This window comes from Leuciscus leuciscus (assembly GCF_965113295.1).
Source record: "Leuciscus leuciscus genome assembly, chromosome: 14".
NCBI classification, from domain to species: domain Eukaryota; kingdom Metazoa; phylum Chordata; class Actinopteri; order Cypriniformes; family Leuciscidae; genus Leuciscus; species Leuciscus leuciscus.
The window spans coordinates 41,733,659-41,755,506 of record NC_138738.1 but is presented as its reverse complement, the minus strand read 5'-3'; the positions used below and the strand labels follow the sequence as shown (position 1 = coordinate 41,755,506).

Below are 21,848 nucleotides of genomic sequence, written 5' to 3'. Positions count from 1 at the left end.
GACTTTATACATGAAGATATACAGCTTTCGTTCACACTTTATAATGGGAAGTTCAGGGGTAGTGTCTTTGTTCAACTCAAGAGGTTTTTTTTGTTTTTATTTTATTTTATTTACTAAATTTGATTAAAGAAAATGTATTAAAAATATAAATTTGATTTAAATAAAAATAAAATGATACATCTAACAGTACAGTACTATATTGAGTCGAATTTTTTTTATATTGTAACAATAGAAACTAAATATTTTCAAATTTAGTTTTTTTTTTCACGACACAAATTGGGATTTACTACATGAAGATATACAGCTTTCGTTTACACTTTATAATGGGGGTCCGTCGCATGAAGACGATCCAAGGCTGAGTCTGAAATCGGCCCTATACCCTTAATAGGGCACTACTTAAGGGGACAGGCATTTGCAGTGGTGTCCGAAACCATCGTGGACTTTATGGAGTGCACTCATTCAATCCCATAATGCACCACAATAACCAGCGTATATAAAGTACTTTTTACTTGATTATTAAATAGTTTAATTAAGGTTTATACATAGTTTCCATAACAGAGTTCAAGATAAATCTTAAATGATTATTAAACAGCAAGCACAAAGTGAAGTGAAGCCAGCGCATCTCGATCGCCCCCTGGTGGCTGGTTGCAGAAATGTCATAAACCCCGCCCTCTCCATGTGATCCAATGGGATGGAGCCAAACTAAAAAGTCCAATTACACTTCAAATATATATATCTTCTTTTTTTTTTTTTTTGCAAAGATGGTTTCTTTCATTTTAGGAAGGCCTATTTCATATCACGCTGATGTATGTTCCAATAACTTTGGGTTTAGTTAGGTATTTGATGCTATAAAAACAGGGTACACGTCATGATTGACAGCTGTGTGGGCGGGACCTTGATACCGTGGCTCTGCCTCAGAAACGCTACTGCGCAGACTCGGACTCAAAATGATTTTAAAAAAATCGGAGCAAGATGTCAACTGATATTTTGGCTTCATTTTTTTTCTTCTACAGTCTACAGGATGATCATATTTTTGGGTCCGTGTCATTTAATGAAAACCATTGGCTTAAACCACACGCAAACCCCACCCACTAAAGTCAAATCAGCCGACCCAATGGCAGATGAACCATGTATGAAATGATTGACAAGCGAAGAAACTCACTCAAAATAGTTTTTGATTGGCTTAAAAACGTCTAGTGCTGTCCAGACCAAGCGTGCCGCACAAGCCCTGAAAAGTGAAGCCAAAGCATCTTGATGGCCCCCCGGTGACTGGTCCTAGTATAGGTCATAAGCACCGCCTCCCCGTGTTATTCAACGGGACGTGAGACCAACTAAACAATTTAATTACACTTCAAATATCTTTTTTCCAAAGGTGGTTTCTTTCATTTGCTGTGGTTTTTATCACGCCGATGTAAGTTCAAGTGTCTGTTTCAAAAATAAGTTGGTTTTTAGTTAGTTACGTGATGCTATAAAAACGGTGGTGTAACGTCATGATTGACAGCTGTGATTGACAGGTTCTCTGAACGAAGTAGTCACTGAAGCACCAACGGACATTTTTTTCGGGATCTTCGGAGGACAGAGGAGATTGTATTTACTTTATTTTAACAAGCCTCTTGTCGTACTGCAATCAATTTTTTAAAAAGTGCACTCAGGGAGAGTGCGTTCTGCAAGAGTGAGGGCGGAGCGTTGATTTCGTGGCTTTACTTCCTGCTCACGACTGCGCAGGTCTGGTCCCGAGTCCCGAGATCGCTACTGCGCAGGTCTGGTGTCGAGATCGCTACTGGGCAGGTCTGGTCCTGAGATCGCTACTGGGCAGGTCTGGTCCTGAGATCGCTACTGTGCGGGTCTGGTCCCGAGATCGCTACTGCGCAGGTCTGGTGTCGAGATCGCTACTGCGCAGGTCTGGTGTCGAGATCGCTACTGCGCGGGTCTGGTCCCGAGATCGCTACTGCGCGGGTCTGGTGTCGAGATCGCTACTGCGCAGGTCTGGTGTCGAGATCGCTACTGCGCGGGTCTGGTCCCGAGATCGCTACTGGGCAGGTCTGGTCCCGAGATCGCTACTGGGCAGGTCTGGTCCCGAGATCGCTACTGCGCAGGTCTGCTCCCGAGATCGCTACTGCGCAGGTCTGGTCCCGAGATCGCTACTGCGCAGGTCTGGTCCCGAGATCGCTACTGCGCGGGTCTGGTCCCGAGATCGCTACTGCGCAGGTCTGGTCCCGAGATCGCTACTGCGGAGGTCTGGTCCCGAGATCGCTACTGCGCGGGTCTGGTCCCGAGATCGCTACTGCGCAGGTCTGGTCCCGAGATCGCTACTGCGCGGGTCTGGTCCCGAGATCGCTACTGCGCGGGTCTGGTCCCGAGATCGCTACTGCGCGGGTCTGGTGTCGAGATCGCTACTGCGCGGGTCTGGTCGCCTGGTCCCGAGATCGCTACTGCGGAGGTCTGGTCCCGAGATCGCTACTGCGCTGGTCTGCTCCCGAGATCGCTACTGCGGAGGTCTGGTCCCGAGATCGCTACTGCGCAGGTCTGCTCCCGAGATCGCTACTGCGCGGGTCTGGTCCCGAGATCGCTACTGCGCAGGTCTGGTCCCGAGATCGCTACTGCGCGGGTCTGGTGTCGAGATCGCTACTGCGCAGGTCTGGTCCCGAGATCGCTACTGCGCAGGTCTGGTCCCGAGATCGCTACTGCGCGGGTCTGGTGTCGAGATCGCTACTGCGCAGGTCTGGTGCCGAGATCGCTACTGCGCAGGTCTGGTGCCGAGATCGCTACTGCGCAGGTCTGGTCCCGAGATCGCTACTGCGCGGGTCTGGTGTCGAGATCGCTACTGCGCGGGTCTGGTCCCGAGATCGCTACTGCGCGGGTCTGGTCCCGAGATCGCTACTGCGCAGGTCTGGTCCCGAGATCGCTACTGCGGAGGTCTGGTCCCGAGATCGCTACTGCGCAGGTCTGGTCCCGAGATCGCTACTGCGCAGGTCTGGTCCCGAGATCGCTACTGCGCGGGTCTGGTGCCGAGATCGCTACTGCGCAGGTCTGGTCCCGAGATCGCTACTGCGCGGGTCTGGTGTCGAGATCGCTACTGCGCGGGTCTGGTCCCGAGATCGCTACTGCGCGGGTCTGGTCCCGAGATCGCTACTGCGCAGGTCTGGTCCCGAGATCGCTACTGCGCGGGTCTGGTCCCGAGATCGCTACTGCGCGGGTCTGGTCCCGAGATCGCTACTGCGCGGGCCTGGTCCCGAGATCGCTACTGCGCAGGTCTGGTCCCGAGATCGCTACTGCGCAGGTCTGGTCCTGAGATCGCTACTGCGCAGGTCTGGTCCCGAGATCGCTACTGGGCAGGTCTGGTCCTGAGATCGCTACTGCGCAGGTCTGGTCCCGAGATCGCTACTGCGCAGGTCTGGTCCCGAGATCGCTACTGCGCAGGTCTGGTCCCGAGATCGCTACTGGGCAGGTCTGGTCCTGAGATCGCTACTGGGCAGGTCTGGTCCCGAGATCGCTACTGCGCAGGTCTGGTCCCGAGATCGCTACTGCGCGGGTCTGGTCCCGAGATCGCTACTGCGCGGGTCTGGTCCCGAGATCGCTACTGCGCGGGTCTGGTCCCGAGATCGCTACTGCGCGGGTCTGGTCCCGAGATCGCTACTGCGCGGGTCTGGTCCCGAGATCGCTACTGCGCGGGCCTGGTCCCGAGATCGCTACTGCGCAGGTCTGGTCCCGAGATCGCTACTGCGCAGGTCTGGTCCTGAGATCGCTACTGCGCAGGTCTGGTCCCGAGATCGCTACTGGGCAGGTCTGGTCCTGAGATCGCTACTGCGCAGGTCTGGTCCCGAGATCGCTACTGCAGACTCAAGTTCCAATATGTCAGCGCCATATCGGGACACGGGCGGCTTCAGTTCTCATCAATGGAAGAGAGCGAAGGGGCGTCGTCCATATTTTTTTACAGTCCGGTGGACCACCATGGGACCTTATTTCGGAAAAATATTGTATGGTAGTCAATGGCGAGAGACAACAAATATTTTGATTGTGCCCTGAATTACACATATTATGTTTGTTAATTTAAAAGATACATTTTAAAGTCAAGAAAGTCGCAGTTTGATGTAAAACTGTTGAGGTATAAGACTGTGAAAATACGTAATTACAAAGACTACAAACCCAAAAGGCGCACGTGTGACGTCATACCTTTACTCTCAATGAATGAAGCTAACTTTACTGAAGCTAACGTCTGTCTGTTTCTATAGTCTTACGTTATGCGTTATACGTTACGCCGTCATGCCTGAGCGTTTTGTACCAGACTGCACACATACGTACATAGTGCGAGACGAGAGATGCAGTTCATTGAGCGATTTTCGCATAAAACTAAATGTTACTCTTCTGTTTTATGACAAACTGCGACTTTCTTGACTTTCATAATTATCTTTTAAATTGACAAACATCATATACAAATTCAGGGCACAGTTCAGACGGAATAAAAAGATAAGTTGTCTCTTGCCATTGACTACCATACATATTTTTTCCGAAATAAGGTCCCATGAGCCGAAAGAGGAGGGGAGGGACTTAGGCTCTCTATGGTCCAGACACAGATGTAAATATGGTGCGTTCAAGACATCTCATAAAGATTGTAATTACGAGCTGAGCGCACATGATCGCCGCCACAATGTCGTACGAGTGGGAAGCTCGGGATTTTCTTTAAGCCCCGATCTGTACGAGTTGTGGGCGTGTCAGTGAGAAACATGGCGGAATAACACAATACTTACAGGATTTAGCAGTGATATTATCAAGCTTTTCTATTTACAGCGAAGTAAGCTAATCACAGAATATGAGGCTGTTATATTATAGGCTATAACAATATATGTTGCAGTGGCTTCATAAATGAATCAAAAACATAAAAAAAGCAAAGCCCACCTGATGCACATTTATTTATTCTTCATTTTCTAGAACTAGAGTTTAAGAACCTTGCTGTATTTTTCTGTAATTAATTAAGAGAAAGTACACCGCCATCTTACTCCGACGAAAACGCTCCTGCCACCGTAAAGGGAGGACTTGAATGCACCATTATACCTCACTGCTATTGGCCAGGTAGCAGCCTAACAAACAGCTTACAGCCGCCTTAATTTGTGTGTACACTACAGGGAGTGTGCAAGACTAGTCTCAGCCTCAGACGTCACGCCCACGGAACGTTGGCTAAACGTCTGATGCATATGGTACGCTTAACTGGAAACACTTCAGGAATGTCGAAGTCGTCATCTGATTGGTTGAATTTTATCGGATTTCCGGGGGGCACGAGTGTCGCGTTTATTTTCGGTCCGCCGGGAAACAAATGTCATGACGCCAAAACCCCTCGTGGAAGAAGAAAGCCGTTGTTTTTACAACTGAGACAAAGAGCGCTTACCACGATCAACTAAACGCTGTATTTTCAAAAGTATGTGAAGTTCGCGGCTCCATTGATGCAGTAAACTTGCACAAGGTTCTTGAACGAATAATTTATTAGATGCACGCCGGTCTGTTATTGTAGGGACATCAACATTATATTGTCACGCCCCTAAATATGACGCGGTACAAAACAAACTGTGATTGGTTGTGTTACATGTCAGTCAAACGTCCTCTTGGGCGGTCCTTGGCCAAGAAATGCTGCGATAGAGTCCAGACCTTCTGCCGTCAGTCTGAAGGTTTGGCTATGCGAGACTAGTGCAAGACTATCCCATGTCTTAAAAGTGCAGTGCCCTTAATGCACACTAAACCCACACTACACTAGCGTATCCCATCATGCATTATGTTCGGGAACTCATGTGCCCCGAGATCGCGAGATGTCCAGGAAAACATTGCACTGTAATCTAAATTAATTAGATACATATAATTCAGTAGTAAAAACATAAAGTGTTGCACAGTTTATTTGTGCAAAGATGAGTATAGTGTGTGTAGGCCTACTCTGTACAACATTTGCAACTGTTTTTATCACTTAGCCTAATTAGAAGCACCACAATTTCAAATGTGTGTATTGTGTTAGTACACAGCGACTACTGAACAGACATGTGGAAGTTTATTTTAAAATGCAAAGTATTGAAAATATAATAAATAAAAGCTCTGTAAACACTTGCATTTTTTGCACGACTATAAATATGTGTCCCATCGAGTCATCAAAAGTTTTACACACACTTGAAGTCTTTACGCCTACTTGAACACTTGGGTCAAATAGGGGAAATTACGTCATGCAAGTAGACAAGTGGTCAAGAGCAAAAAGCACAAGTGTGTGTGTGTGTGTGTGTGTGTGTGTGTGTGATTTTGGACAAGGCAACACGCCTTTTTACACGGGCTCGGTCGCCCTCTGCTGGTGGATATGAGCATGCGCGCTCTCTTCACTGAGAGAACTTTAGTGCAGTATTTCAGACTCAGGATAAAGCATGCATAGGCACAGAGAACACACACTTCACAAGAGCACATGACGTGCGTCATCTGAGCCACGGCCAGAAATGCACTTCCGTTTTTATTCAGTGTGACAATTTTTGGCCGGATCTGTGTGTGTGTGTGTGTGTCAGTGTCAGCTCTGACCACAAAAAGGATTGGTGAATTCACTGCAACAGCTCTAAACAGGAAGTGAACATATATGAGTTGAATATAATAACTACATGCTATGCAACCATTAATGTTCAGTTTGTCATTGATAGCATCAGTTTCCCGTCCGTTACTTGAACGCGTTTCAGGCCTCAGGTGCTCCTCATGGACTCACGATGATGATGATGATGATGATGATGATGATGATGAAGGAGAAACACATCATGTGTTGCTGGTTAGAGGTGATTGGGTCATATAAGCACCACAGATCATCATCAATCTGCCACCGGACCTGCATGAAACCACCAGAAGACCCACGTGTTCATGTTCCGATGGAGGAAGTGAAAGCGATGAGGTCATTTCTCGTTTCCCTTTTTATTAAATGATTCTGTTGCGGGACTAAAAGCCAGAGTTCATCCTGTCCTTCAGATGTTAGAAGAGTCTTTCCCGTTTGATTCTACATTTATCTTCTTCTGACACAGAGTGATCTTCTACATTTCCTCTAAAACTGAATGAGATCAGGTTTCAGACTTTCATCAATCCAGGATCTGAACGAGTGTGTGTGTGTTTGAGTGGTGTGTGCGGTATGAGTGGTGTGTTAGAGAGTGTGTGTCTGTGCGTGCGGTTTGAGCGGAGTGTGTGTGTGTGTGTGTGTGTGTGTGTGTATTAATGACACAGAGACTGTATTGAGTGCCAGAATAACCCTGAGCTTCTTCTTTTAACAAAACCAACATCACGTTTTTCCCGACAGCGCAAATGTTTGTTTCTGCTCAAACTACACAGATTTCACACAATATCTCTCAAGACAATATCTCAACACATTTGATCGCAAATAACTTTAATTAAATAATCAACTGTACAATGCATAACCTATAATCATTTATAGGATCTATAATATATACAAAATATATTTTACATGAAAAACATTTTCTACAAAACGATCAGAGTAAATGTGTTTGTTCTGAATGTGTGTTTGAAACAATCCATCAGATCTGTTGACTAGACCAGCCTTTCTCAAAGTGGGTGCCGCACACACTGGGGTGCCCCCTGACTGTGTCAGGGGTGCCGCCAAAAAATTACGTAGGCAAAAAAAAAAAAAAAAATCGGACATTTCATATATAAATATATTTGAATTTACATAAATACATTCTTCTTCTTTTTAACCCTTTCGCACGTACGCTCACACCGGTGTGATCAGTCTAGGCTGGTCCCTGGAGCACCGGTGTGATTAGAACGGTCAGTGCATGACGTGATCAACTGCTAAATTCAAATGTGCTTTCGCGCGTTGGCTGGAGCTGAGCCAGAGACAGGCGCGCTCAGCTGTCATATATCACAACTTTTCAGTGTTTTCATCCACATAATGTTTGTTTTAGGTTTCAGACATAAGTACTAAAAAAAAACAATACATTTAGAGTTTGTAAAATACACACTGATGTCAAAGGAAGAGGCAATAATAATCCTTTCCATTATAATTAGTTTTATTCATATCAGATACACATTGTGTAAGTAACTTTAAAGTTTACTCTATTCTTCTCCCAGTTCACCTGCCACTTACTTTTATGTATTTCGGGAGAAGTGGATGAATTCACTTGTTGTAAATCCAACAGATCCGATTCTCTGAACTGCGTCTGCGGCACAAACTAACATGGCGGCGCCCATCGCGCATACAGCTCAACTAACGCGATCGTTATAATTGTGTTCAAAAAACAAAACACTTCCACTTGCATATATTTGACAATCGGAATATCAGATATTTCATGCCATATCTAACAAATTTGTGAATATTTTGAATAAAAAAGGAAAAATGACATAAAAGCAGATCATCATTCATTCAGCTCTGTTGTTGCTGCGGTGTGTCACGTGACAAGCAATGACGCGTCACCATGGAAACCATAAAGTGACACATTCTAAATAACGGTCACCTTGAAAAACTCACGCTGGCGGGTCAGCCAGAATATTTTAAATTTACATGTGAAAGGGTTAAACATATGATCGGATTAATAAAATTGTAAATTCATTTTAGATAAATATATATATAAAATTTGCATTTACATTTGGGTTATGCAGTGTTTTTAAATTATATTTTACACTGGGGTGCCTTGAGATTTTATGCACTTTTGAAAGGTGCCCTGACTGAAAAAAGTTTGAGAAAGGCTGCACTAGACTGTCACTGCATCAAGACACACACACACACACACACACACACACACACACACACACACACACACACACACACACACACACTCACTCACTCACTCACTCACTCACTCACTCTCTCTCACACACACACACTCTCTCTCACATACACACACTCTCTCTCACACACACACTCTCTCACACACTAGACTGGCTGCCAAAATACAACAAAACATTTGATCATGTGGCAGAATGTTGGCTTTAGATAATAACCGCGTCTTTCTGGTGATTTTTGTATCATTCGAGTGCACAATTATACAATTATAATAGCCATGTTTCCATCCACATATTATTATTATCTGAGTTTTGGGATATCACATAAAAAAAACTATTGTAATACATTTTAAAAATGCACTCTATTGAGAAGGTTATTGTGTTTTTGCATGATGTGCATAAGCTATAAAGGAAACACATTTACTGAGTAAATCCCTCGATGCACATCAATAAACTCACGTGACTTTCCCTCAGCGTCAGCTGTGATTGGATAACTGGGCTAACCAGCGGACCAATGGCATTGCAGCATCTCTAATGTTGGTTTGGTGTTTCTGAAACGCCGGAGTTTACTGTGTTTCGTCTGACGCTCTGAGACAAACTCATTTATGATGGAGGGAAGAAGAGAAAGATTGCAGAAACTTACAGTTTTATTACTGATAATCTGCACCAGGAAGTGATGATTTTGTTCTCTTGGACACATGGGATGGAAACACTGCTTTATTTACAAATGTTTTATGTGATATTCCTCTATTCTTCTTCACAAATTAAATTCACAACTGTGGATGGAAACATCGCTAGTGTCTCTTTATAATCTCAATCTCACGTGTGTTTCAGAAACGATCTGAGCTTCTCCACATTCACACACACTCACTGTAAAGCTCTTCAACGACTGACTCGTCTGAGTGTGTTTGAGGGGTTTCAGGAGAATGAAGTGTCTCGTCCATCAAACCTGCGGAGAGAGAGTGATGTTTTCCTGTGTGAATAAACACTGATAGTTCGTGTGTGTGTCGTTGTGTTCAGTCACGCCAGCGCTTCGGATCGTTACTCCGAAACTTTGTTGATGACTTTCTTCTTCCTGATGGACACGAGGTCATAGAAGGGATCTTTTGTAATGCTGGCCCTGTGGAACACACACACATACGTGTTATAGGTCAGATGTGTGCCGTGCGTTCAGACGCTGTATGAGGCACAGACACACACACACACACTCTTGTGTTCATACCTGATGGACTCGATCCACTGGTCTCTCTCCTCCGCTGTGGAAGCACAGATGCTGTAGGACTGGTGTTTTCCCTCCACCACTCGACCGTCGGTCTCTGTTTTACATGCCTTGATCTTCTGACCTCGACTGTTGGGGTTATACAGCTCTAAACAATACTGGCACAGGTCAAAGGTCACAGGTTAACATCACTCACATCACGTATTGCCTTACTCTACTGACATCAGCTGAGTTTGATGTTAGTATACAGAACTAAAACTGGCTAAAATAGTCAACTTTTAATTAGATTGAACCATATACAGTGGGGAGAACAAGTATTTGATACACTGCCGATTTTGCAGGTTTTCCCTCTTACAAAGCATGTAGAAGTCTGTAATTTTTATCATAGGTACTCTTCAACTGTGAGTGACGGAATCTAAAACAAAAATACAGAAAATTACATTGTATGATTTTTAAATAAATAATTTGCATTTTATTGCATGACATAAGTATTTGATCACCTACCAACCAGTAAGAATTCCGGCTCTCACAGACCTCTTAGTTTTTCTTTAAGAAGCCCTCCTGTTCTCCACTCATTACCTGTATTAACTGCACCTGTTTGAACTCGTTACCTGTATAAAAGACACCTGTCCACACACTCAATCAAACAGACTCCAACCTCTCCACAATGGCCAAGACCAGAGAGCTGTGTAAGGACATCAGGGATACAACTGTAGACCTGCACAAGGCTGGGATGGGCTACAGGACAATAGGCAAGCAGCTTGGTGAGAAGGCAACAACAGTTGGCGCAATTATTAGAAAATGGAAGAAGTTCAAGATGACGGTCAATCTCCCTCGGTCTGGGGCACCATGCAAGATCTCACCTCGTGGGGCATCAATGATCATGAGGAAGGTGAGGGATCAGTCCAGAATTACACGGCAGGACCTGGTCAATGACCTGAAGAGAGCTGGGACCACAGTCTCAAAGAAAACCATTAGTAACACACTACGCCATCATGGATTAAAATCCTGCAGCACACGCAAGGTCCCCCTGCTCAAGCCAGCGCATGTCCAGGCCCGTCTGAAGTTTGCCAATGACCATCTGGATGATCCAGAGGAGGAATGGGAGAAGGTCATGTGGTCTGATGAGACAGAAATAGAGCTTTTTGGTCTAAACTCCACTTGCCGTGTTTGGAGGAAGAAGAAGGATGAGTACAACCCCAAGAACACCATCCCAACCGTGAAGCATGGAGGTGGAAACATCATTCTTTGGGGATGCTTTTCTGCAAAGGGGACAGGACGACTGCACCGTATTGAGGGGAGGATGGATGGGGCCATGTATCGCGAGATCTTGGCCAACAACCTCCTTCCCTCAGTAAGAGCATTGAAGATGGGTCGTGGCTGGGTCTTCCAGCATGACAACGACCCGAAACACACAGCCAGGGCAACTAAGGAGTGGCTCCGTGAGAAGCATCTCAAGGTCCTGGAGTGGCCTAGCCAGTCTCCAGACCTGAACCCAATAGAAGATCTTTGGAGGGAGCTGAAAGTCCGTATTGCCCAGCGACAGCCCTGAAACCTGAAGGATCTGGAGAAGGTCTGTATGGAGGAGTGGGCCAGAATCCCTGCAGTGTGTGCAAACCTGGTCAAGAACTACAGGAAACGTATGATCTCTGTCATTGCAAACAAAGGTTTCTGTACCAGATATTAATTTCTGCTTTTCTGATGTATCAAATACTTATGTCATGCAATAAAATGCAAATTAATTACTTAAAGGAGTCATGAACTGGATTGTTTTATTATTTTATAATGTTGCCTGGGGTGCCCTTATAATGTTAGTATGATTTTTACATCAAAAATTGTCATCATTTATAAATAAAAGCCATTTTTCCAAGCCTGATTTCAGCCTCAGATTTGAACGCTCTGTTTTAAGGGGCGTGTCTGCTGTGAGACTGCAGTGCAAACGCCCACTGCTGTGATTGGCTGACATGCTTGCATATGAAATAGCTAGTATTACATGAACTCTCTCGAAAACTTTTACTACGTTTTTACTATTACAGCTATCGAGATTAACAAATCGTGAAAAGTACCGTTTAAAGCATTATATTTAAATCTATTCCATCACATGAAAGGTTGCAGCATGATGAGCACTGACTGAGCAGAAGACAGACAGTCTGTTGATCGCGTGAATAAAGATCTTATCATTGCAACGCAATTTTTGTAAAATGTTTAGCACAGACACCTAAGCCAGTGGGAAGGGTTGTAGGAACCGCGTCATTAAAAATGAATTTAATCCACTGGTCCCTGATAGCTTGGTCCGTTCTTGGGAGAGAAAAAGCATTTCCATGTTGATTCTGGCAGTCAACAACAGAGCAACTCACGTGTGCACTACGTTTCTGCATCTTTCACGGTCGAGTGCGTACTTCAAATTGGAATTCAGTAATGGCAGCGCTCGACTGAATATGAGGGGGAGAGGGGCAGGGCGGGCTTCCTGCAGCATAGGTCTGCGGTGTCCATATATGGTATATCCTGCTCTGTCTTGACGTCAAGTCGGCGCAGAAATGAACATCTCGTATTTGAGTGCGCGTGCACGTGGGCTGGTTGACGACCCCAGGGGTAAACAAACGCTTCACTTTTAAATATCGGCTTCCCGGCCAGTGTATAATCGTTAGGCAATCATAACATAAATTTTTTCTTGTGGAAAAGTGAAAATTACAGGTCATGACTCCTTTAAAAATAATACAATGTTTTTATTATTGTTATTATTATTGTTATTATTGTTATTATTATTATTATCATCATTATTACTGCTATTATTATTATTGATATCACTGTCGCCGTCATCGCAAAGTATTATCATCATCGCCATCTTTAGCATTACTATTATTAGATGAAATAAAATAAAAATAAAAAACTTTATTATTACTATTGTTGTTGTTATTATTATTATTATTACTATTGTTGTTGTTGTTGTTATATTATTATTGATATAACTATTGATATTTAGTATTACTATTATTACTGTTATTACTGTTATTATTATTGATATACATGTTGTTATTATTATTGTTATTATTGATTTTATCAAAATCAATAGTATCTCTTTTTTTTTTTGTGTTAGTATGAGTACCAATACTGTTTTTTTTAATTTATTTTTTTTTAATTTTTTTTTAAATTTTTTTTTATCAATGTTATATATTATTATTATTGATATTACTATTGCCGTCAACACAACTTATCACCATCCTTATTATCATTATTGTATTATTACTGTCATTGCTATCACTGATATTACTGTTACCGTCACCACAAAATATTATTATTATCATTATTATTATACATGCTATTACTATTCAAATACTATTTAATACTTCTAAATATTACTATTATTATTTGTCGTTGCTGTTTTTTTTTATTTTATTATTACTGTTATTATTACTGCTGTTTTATTGTTGTTTTTGTGTTCTGTTGTTGTGTTCTGTGTTTACCTTATGTACTGTATAATCAAAAAAAAAAAAAAAAAAAAAAAAAAAAAAAATACAATGTGATTTTCTGGATTTTTGTTTTAGATTCCGTCACTCACAGTTGAAGAGTACCTATGATAAACATTACAGACTTCTACATGCTTTGTAAGAGGGAAAACCTGCAAAATCAGCAGTGTATCAAATACTTGTTCTCCCCACTGTATATGTTATTAGTTCTGATACTTTTCATTTCAAGCCATATTTCATGTCATTTTTCAATAAAAGGCTTATATCATATACCATATTATACTCATAAATACATTTCACACCCAATGTATCTATTAGTACTCACTTTTCATTAGCTTACTTTTATTTATTGCAAAATGTTATTTCAAAGTGTATTTCATTTAATATTTCATGAGATTTTGCATATTTAAAGTGATATTTCACGTCCTTTTCATGTAACATGAAAAACATATAAATGCATTTCATGCCTTATTTATGCTTAAATTCCATCATACTTTTATATATTCATTGCAACATTCCATGACATATTTAATAATTTAATTAGACATTTATTTATTTAATTTAGTCTGTTAAATCACTCCATACTAAATGTACTATATTGTTGATGATTAATACAAAATTGACTAATATAATATTCAAATCAAAAGTTGTATCTGTATATTACTTAATGGTCGTGAGCAAATATGAAGTTGTGTTTTTATTAAGTAACATCAACAAAGACGGTAACACTTTACAATAAGGTTCATTAGTTAACATGAACTAAGAATGAGCAATACTTCTACAGCATTTATTAATCTTAGTTAATATTAACTTCAACATTTACTAATACATTATTAAAATCAAAGGTTGTATTTGTTAGCATGAACTAACATGAACAGCTGTATTTTTATTAACCAATATTAACAAAGATTAATAAATACTGTAACAAATGAATTGCTCATTGTTAGTTCATGTATTAACTAACATGAACTAACAATGAGCAATTCATTTGTTACAGTATTTATTAATCTTTGTTAATATTAGTTAATATACATTTTTTTTAACTAATGAACCTTATGTAAAGTGTTGCCACAAAGATTAATAAATACTGTGACAAAAGTATCGCTCATTATTAATGCATTAACACACTCGGGTCTCACCGGTTTCCGGGGAAAGAGCACTTCCTTCACACACAGATTCTCCAGAGGAATGATCCCGCGCGGCTCCTTGTCCTGATACACAAACACCACAATCAGCTCTGATACACACACCTTACACACACTTTCAAGCGTTCAGAGGGTTCTTACTGTGGTGTATTCAAAGTAATACAGGCAGTTATCAGTGAGGATGAACCAGCGTCTCTTCCACGTCTTCACTCGCCCGCCTGCGGACAGACTATACATCAGCAACACTACACGCTCAATAACTGAACTACAGGAGTTAACATGAGCCAGCTATGAAAAATAACTGTAGTTTATGTCAACTTCAACATTTACTAGTTCTCAGAAAGTTTTGATCAAACGATCTTCCAGTAATGCTAATAAAACGTTCGTTCAGTTCTCTGATCTTTAATAATGTTCTCAAAACATCAGCACAAAAACATTATTTATACATCGTTCATGGAATGTTTCAGTTGGATGTTCGTCAAACGTTTTTTAAATGTAACGACTTGTTTCGGAACGTTCAGAGAACATTCAAAAGTAACATTCCATAATGTTTGAATGATACAATGAAACGTTCCATTGACATTTGAATAACCGAGAAAAAACTGTTCATCAGAAATTACGTTTTCATAACTTAATATGGACATTCTTATCTATATTAATTATTATTCTTATATTTTTGTTAGATGGGTGAGCAGTGTCTATTTGACACACAGACATTTTAATAGCCGCGTTTCCACTGTCGGGCCAGTGCGAGCCAGGGCTTTAAACGGGCCGAGCCGGGCTAATAGCACCGGGCCTGCGTTTCCACTGTCGGGCCAGAAGCTCCACAGCGCTTCACTAAAACACGCCCGTAACACGCCTCTCTGGAACAACGTCACACTAATCCATCATTTCACCAACAAATGGAAGTTTTATCAGAAAACTAATCAGAAATCACTGGAAACAGCGTTGAAAACAAACATGATAAAAGCGGCCGTTTGCTGCCATTTTTGTTGTTTACTTGAATATTTAAAACCCAAGCATCGATGTTTTACCACAGGTTTACAATAAAAAGTGATACATTGATCATAATGAATTCATTTATGTCAAAATTGCACATTAGTCACTCAGAAATAAATTACCGTTAGGTCTATTTCACAAAAGAAAGAGGACACACTTACTTCTTCAGTCGCGTCTGTTTCTGTTTATCTGGTAGTTACAGGACATATTTACATCACATTTAGAAAGAATGATCATTTCTACAAATATATGCCACCAAAAATACGACCTGAGGAGCTTTAGCACTCTCTCGACTCCCATACAGATATTTTCAGTCAGAGAAACAGAGGAAGCTCCCAAAAAAAAAGTTGCTTTATTTTATGATAGTCCGGTATAAAGAGACGAGACGTAGTTCTACTGACAGATACAATAAAAACATGACTGTGATAGCCTTTATGATTGGTCTGATTTCTTCAAGCGTTCACTATGTTTTTTTACTATGCGTATCTTCAAGCGTTTACTATGTTTACCATGGTAATGGTTAGCGCACATAGTCTTTTGCATCACAAACACAAGGCATTAAAACATGAACGCGAGTTAAATTATTTTAAAAGTCTTTAATGCTGACAGAATCATCCGGCGCTGCCGTCTCCCGACTCAGGTGAACTCCGCCTCTGTTCGTAACCACTCCTCTAGCCCGAGCTGGCCCGCTCTGGCCCAAGGTATTCGACGGGCCAGAAATCCTGGCCGTTGGCCCCGAGTAAGCCACGATCAAGCCCCGGAAGTGACAGTGGAAACGCGACTGGCCCTGGCACGCACTAGCACGGCCCGGCCCTGGCCCGACAGTGGAAACGTGGCTAATTGAGGATGTCACTATTAAACTTGCACAGATTTACGATAAACACACTTATTAAAAGCAGTTCTGGAATAGATGAGAGAGAAAGTAAACTAGACTAAATATGTTTGCAGGAGTGAATCATAATCGGTTTGTTTGATGCAGAGCAATCTTTATAATAACTTTATAATCTTTACCCAGTTTGAGCAGCCAGCCCTCGCGGTCCGGGTTGAAGAAGGTGTGTGTGAGATCGTTCCCATCATCCTCTGGGATTTTGAAGGGTTCGTTCCGTATGCTGTTATACAGATTCTGTGGTGATGGAAAGAAATACACACTTCAGTCTTCCTGTTCGTGCTGCTCATTTACTGACCAATAATTAAAGGGGTGGTATAATGCCCTTTTCACAAGATGTAAAATAAGTCTCTGATGTCCCCAGAGTGTGTGTGTGAAGCTTCAGCTCTAAATACCCCACAGATATTTTTATATAGCATGTTAAAGTTGTCACTTTTTGAGGGTGAGCAAAAACGCACCGTTTTGTGTCTGTTCCTTTAAATGCAAATGAGCTGCTGCTCCCGGCACAGGGGGCGGAGCTACAAGAGCTTGTGTCCTTTTACCTCACACACACATGCACTGAACATTTCAAAAACATTTAGCCTTTTATGTTCAAACCGGAGTCAGTTATCATCTCCAATGATGGAGAGACTCAAGAAGAAGTGACAACATGTAGAAGCAACAGGACATTTCTGAATGGTTAGTTGATGAATTTATGTATCTGATGTGTTGTTATCTTCTAGTCATTTGCCGCGTTTACACCAAAATTACCCGGAACAATTTGTCCCAGGAACTTTTTTACCAGGAACTTTTTTTACCCCAGACCGGTTGCTTATTGCGTTTACACCGCGGTCTAAAGTACCGGGCAGATTATGCAAATTGTCTGGTGTCGTGGAACTACGCGTGACTGCTCCTCTCAGTCTGCGACAGACAGAAATCAGTTTTGAACGCCTTTTGAGTTTTGATTTTCGAGTTTTAAGTATGGAGGAGATTCAAGCTGTGCTGCTTTTGTGTGTGATGTATTGGTTTACTAACGAGGTAATTAACAAAACGGCAGAAAAGAGACGAGCACTGATACTAAAGCGTATTCAGAAAGCTCGTAATAGATATAAAATTAGACAACGTATGTTATCAGCTATTGCGGACATTGACCGTGAGATGGCTGGGACCATAGGGCTGGGACGAACGCGCGCCATCAGGCAGAAAGAACAAGATTGGTACGAAATGAATCCATCAAAATAAACCAAGTTGTGAATAATGTTATTATCGATTACATCAACTTATTTTTGTCACTTTTGTGTGTTTTAGATATGCGAGTACTATCAAATGCGTCGTGTTTCGCATGTTCTGCGCACAAGTCCCACCCCCGAAAGTTCTGGAACTTTAAAAAAGTACTACCTCTCCAGCAGAGACTTTCTGAGGGGGAAATATTTACCCGGAACTTCATTTAGACCCTGGTTCCTGCGGTGTAAACACACCGAGTACCACCCCAACGTTCCTAGTTCCTGGGTAAAGTTCCTGCGGTGGAAACGCGCCAATTGATTAGCATATTCTGTCTTGATAATCTATAAATCGTGTTCCCGGGGGCGGGGTTTATGTAAATTTTAGGGTTTGTGATGTCACTAACCCGGGAGGAATGTGGTGTAGTCTCTACCAGCCGTTTGTTGTAGTCCTTAAAAAGTGATTCCTTTAAAAGCAAATCTCTCCCTTTGCTTTGAACTTTGAGTCGTAACTTTGCAGATGTTGTTTATGCTCAAACAGCAACATTACACACTAACTACAGTTAGAAAAGTCAAATCATAATCAACCAGCCCTTTAAAGGGATAGTGAGTTATGGATAGCAAAAATATCCATATTTAAAACTTTATCGACTAATATAACTAGCTTCTGGTAGACAGCCGTATGAATCGATTTGCGGTGAAAGAGTAACCCGTGACCGGACGCATGACGTACTGATGAACGCGGAAGCGCAGAGGAAAGAGAGAAACAAAACACCGGTCACGAATTAGAGTCTAAAACGAGGATTTTTAAAGAGAAATGTGGGCGGAGCTTGAGTTTGTTGCCCAGCGCTGAGTTTGAACCTCGAGAGGCTCAAAGCGTACGCTACTCCTACATCTGCGTCACACACACGTCACGGTTACTCTTGTGGCGCAAGTCGACTTACGTAGGCCGTCTGCCGGAAACTAGTTATTTTAGTAAATAAAGTTTTAAATATGGATCTTTTTCGTACACAAATGGATCGCTTCGCTTCAGAAGGCCTTTATTAACCCCTTTATTAACTTTATGATGGATAGATGCACTTTATGATGGACAGATGCACTTTTATGATGGACAGATGCACTTTTATGATGGATAGATTCACTTTTAAAATCGATAGATGCACTTTTATGATGGATAGATGCACTTTATGATGGACAGATGCACTTTTATGATGGACAGATGCACTTTTATGATGGATAGATGCACTTTATGATGGACAGATGCACTTTTATGATGGACAGATGCACTTTATGATGGACAGATGCACTTTTATGATGGATAGATTCACTTTTAAAATCGATAGATGCACTTTTATGATGGATAGATGCACTTTATGATGGACAGATGCACTTTTATGATGGACAGATGCACTTTTATGATGGATAGATGCACTTTATGATGGACAGATGCACTTTTATGATGGACAGATGCACTTTATGATGGACAGATGCACTTTTATGATGGATAGATTCACTTTTATGATGGATAGATGCACTTTATGATGGACAAATGCACTTTATGATGGACAGATGCACTTTTATGATGGATAGATTCACTTTTATGATGGATAGATGCACTTTTAAAATCGATAGATGCACTTTTATGATGGATAGATGCACTTTATGATGGACAGATGCACTTTTATGATGGATAGATTCACTTTTAAAATCGATAGATGCACTTTTATGATGGATAGATGCACTTTATGATGGACAGATGCACTTTTATGATGGATAGATGCACTTTATGATGGACAGATGCACTTTATGATGGACAGATGCACTTTTATGATGGATAGATTCACTTTTATGATGGATAGATTCACTTTTAAAATCGATAGATGCACTTTTATGATGGATAGATGCACTTTATGATGGACAGATGCACTTTTATGATGGATAGATGCACTTTATGATGGACAGATGCACTTTATGATGGACAGATGCACTTTTATGATGGATAGATTCACTTTTATGATGGATAGATGCACTTTATGATGGACAGATGCACTTTATGATGGACAGATGCACTTTTATGATGGATAGATTCACTTTTATGATGGATAGATTTACTTTTAAAATCGATAGATGCACTTTTATGATGGATAGATGCACTTTATGATGGACAGATGCACTTTTATGATGGATAGATTCACTTTTATGATGGATAGATGCACTTTATGATGGACAGATGCACTTTATGATGGACAGATGCACTTTTATGATGGATAGATTCACTTTTATGATGGATAGATTCACTTTTAAAATCGATAGATGCACTTTTATGATGGATAGATGCACTTTATGATGGACAGATGCACTTTTATGATGGACAGATGCACTTTATGATGGACAGATGCACTTTTATGATGGATAGATTCACTTTTATGATGGATAGATGCACTTTATGATGGACAGATGCACTTTATGATGGACAGATGCACTTTTATGATGGATAGATTCACTTTTATGATGGATAGATGCACTTTTATGATGGACAGATGCACTTTTATGATGGACAGATTCCCTTTTATGATGGATAGATGCACTTTTATGATGGATAGATTCACTTTTAAAATCGATAGATGCACTTTTATGATGGATAGATGCACAGATGCACTTTTATGATGGATAGATGCACTTTTATGATGGACAGATGCACTTTTATGATGGACAGATGCACTTTTATGATGATAGATGCACTTATGATGGATAGATGCCCTTTTATGATGGACAGATGCACTTTTAAGATGGACAGATGCACTTTTATGATGGACAGATGCACTTTTATGATGGACAGATGCACTTTAATGATGGATAGATGCACTTTTATGATGGACAGATGCACTTTTATGATGGACAGATGCACTTTTATGATGGATAGATGCACTTTTATGATGGACAGATGCACTTTTATGATGGACAGATGCACTTTTATGATGATAGATGCACTTCTGATGGATAGATGCCCTTTTATGATGGATAGATGCACTTTTATGATGGACAGATGCACTTTTATGATGGATAGATGCACTTTTATGATGGATAGATGCACTTTTATGATGGACAGATGCACTTTTAAGATGGACAGATGCACTTTTATGATGGATAGATGCACTTTTATGATGGATAGATGCACAGATGCACTTTTATGATGGATAGATGCACTTTTATGATGGACAGATGCACTTTTATGATGATAGATGCACTTATGATGGATAGATGCCCTTTTATGATGGACAGATGCACTTTTATGATGGACAGATGCACTTTTATGATGGATAGATGCACTTTTATGATGGACAGATGCACTTTTATGATGGACAGATGCACTTTTATGATGATAGATGCACTTCTGATGGATAGATGCCCTTTTATGATGGACAGATGCACTTTTATGATGGATAGATGCACTTTATGATGAACAGATGCACTTTTATGATGGACAGATGCACTTTTATGATGGATAGATGCACTTTTATGATGGACAGATGCACTTTTATGATGATAGATGCACTTTTATGATGGACAGATGCACTTTTATGATGGACAGATGCACTTTTATGATGGATAGATGCACTTTTATGATGGATAGATTCACTTTTAAAATCGATAGATGCACTTTTATGATGGATAGATGCACAGATGCACTTTTATGATGGATAGATGCACTTTTATGATGGATAGATGCACTTTTATGATGGACAGATGCACTTTTAAGATGGACAGATGCACTTTTATGATGGATAGATGCACTTTTATGATGGATAGATGCACAGATGCACTTTTATGATGGATAGATGCACTTTTATGATGGATAGATGCACTTTTATGATGGACAGATGCACTTTTATGATGATAGATGCACTTATGATGGATAGATGCCCTTTTATGATGGACAGATGCACTTTATTAATGACAGATGCACTTTTAAAATCGATAGATTCACTTTTATGATGGATAGATGCACTTTTATGATGGATAGATGCACTTTTATGATGGATAGATTCACTTTTAAAATCGATAGATGCACTTTTATGATGGATAGATGCACTTTTATGATGGATAGATGCACAGATGCACTTTTATGATGGATAGATGCACTTTTATGATGGACAGATGCACTTTTAAGATGGACAGATGCACTTTTATGATGGATAG

General features: G+C 41.1%; 1 protein-coding gene across 2 annotated transcripts in view; it reads right to left on the bottom strand.

Annotated features, from left to right (window-relative positions):
- Nucleotides 1-7,364: 7,364 nt before the first annotated feature.
- Nucleotides 7,365-21,848, bottom strand: part of cyth4b (cytohesin 4b) — a 35,435-nt gene continuing 20,951 nt past the window's right edge. The window contains exons 9-14 of one of the 2 annotated variants that reach the window (XR_014197135.1): nucleotides 16,575-16,686; nucleotides 14,706-14,782; nucleotides 14,559-14,630; nucleotides 9,956-10,110; nucleotides 8,704-9,853; nucleotides 7,365-7,552 (exon numbers count right to left, since the gene is read on the bottom strand). Coding sequence is in view for 1 of the 2 variants with exons in the window: in XM_082136202.1 (XP_081992328.1) it covers nucleotides 9,775-9,853; nucleotides 9,956-10,110; nucleotides 14,559-14,630; nucleotides 14,706-14,782; nucleotides 16,575-16,686 (495 nt within the window). In the remaining variant the exon portion in view is untranslated. Of the gene's footprint in view, nucleotides 9,854-9,955; nucleotides 10,111-14,558; nucleotides 14,631-14,705; nucleotides 14,783-16,574; nucleotides 16,687-21,848 lie in introns of both variants that reach the window. The other variant, XM_082136202.1, reaches the window with a different exon arrangement.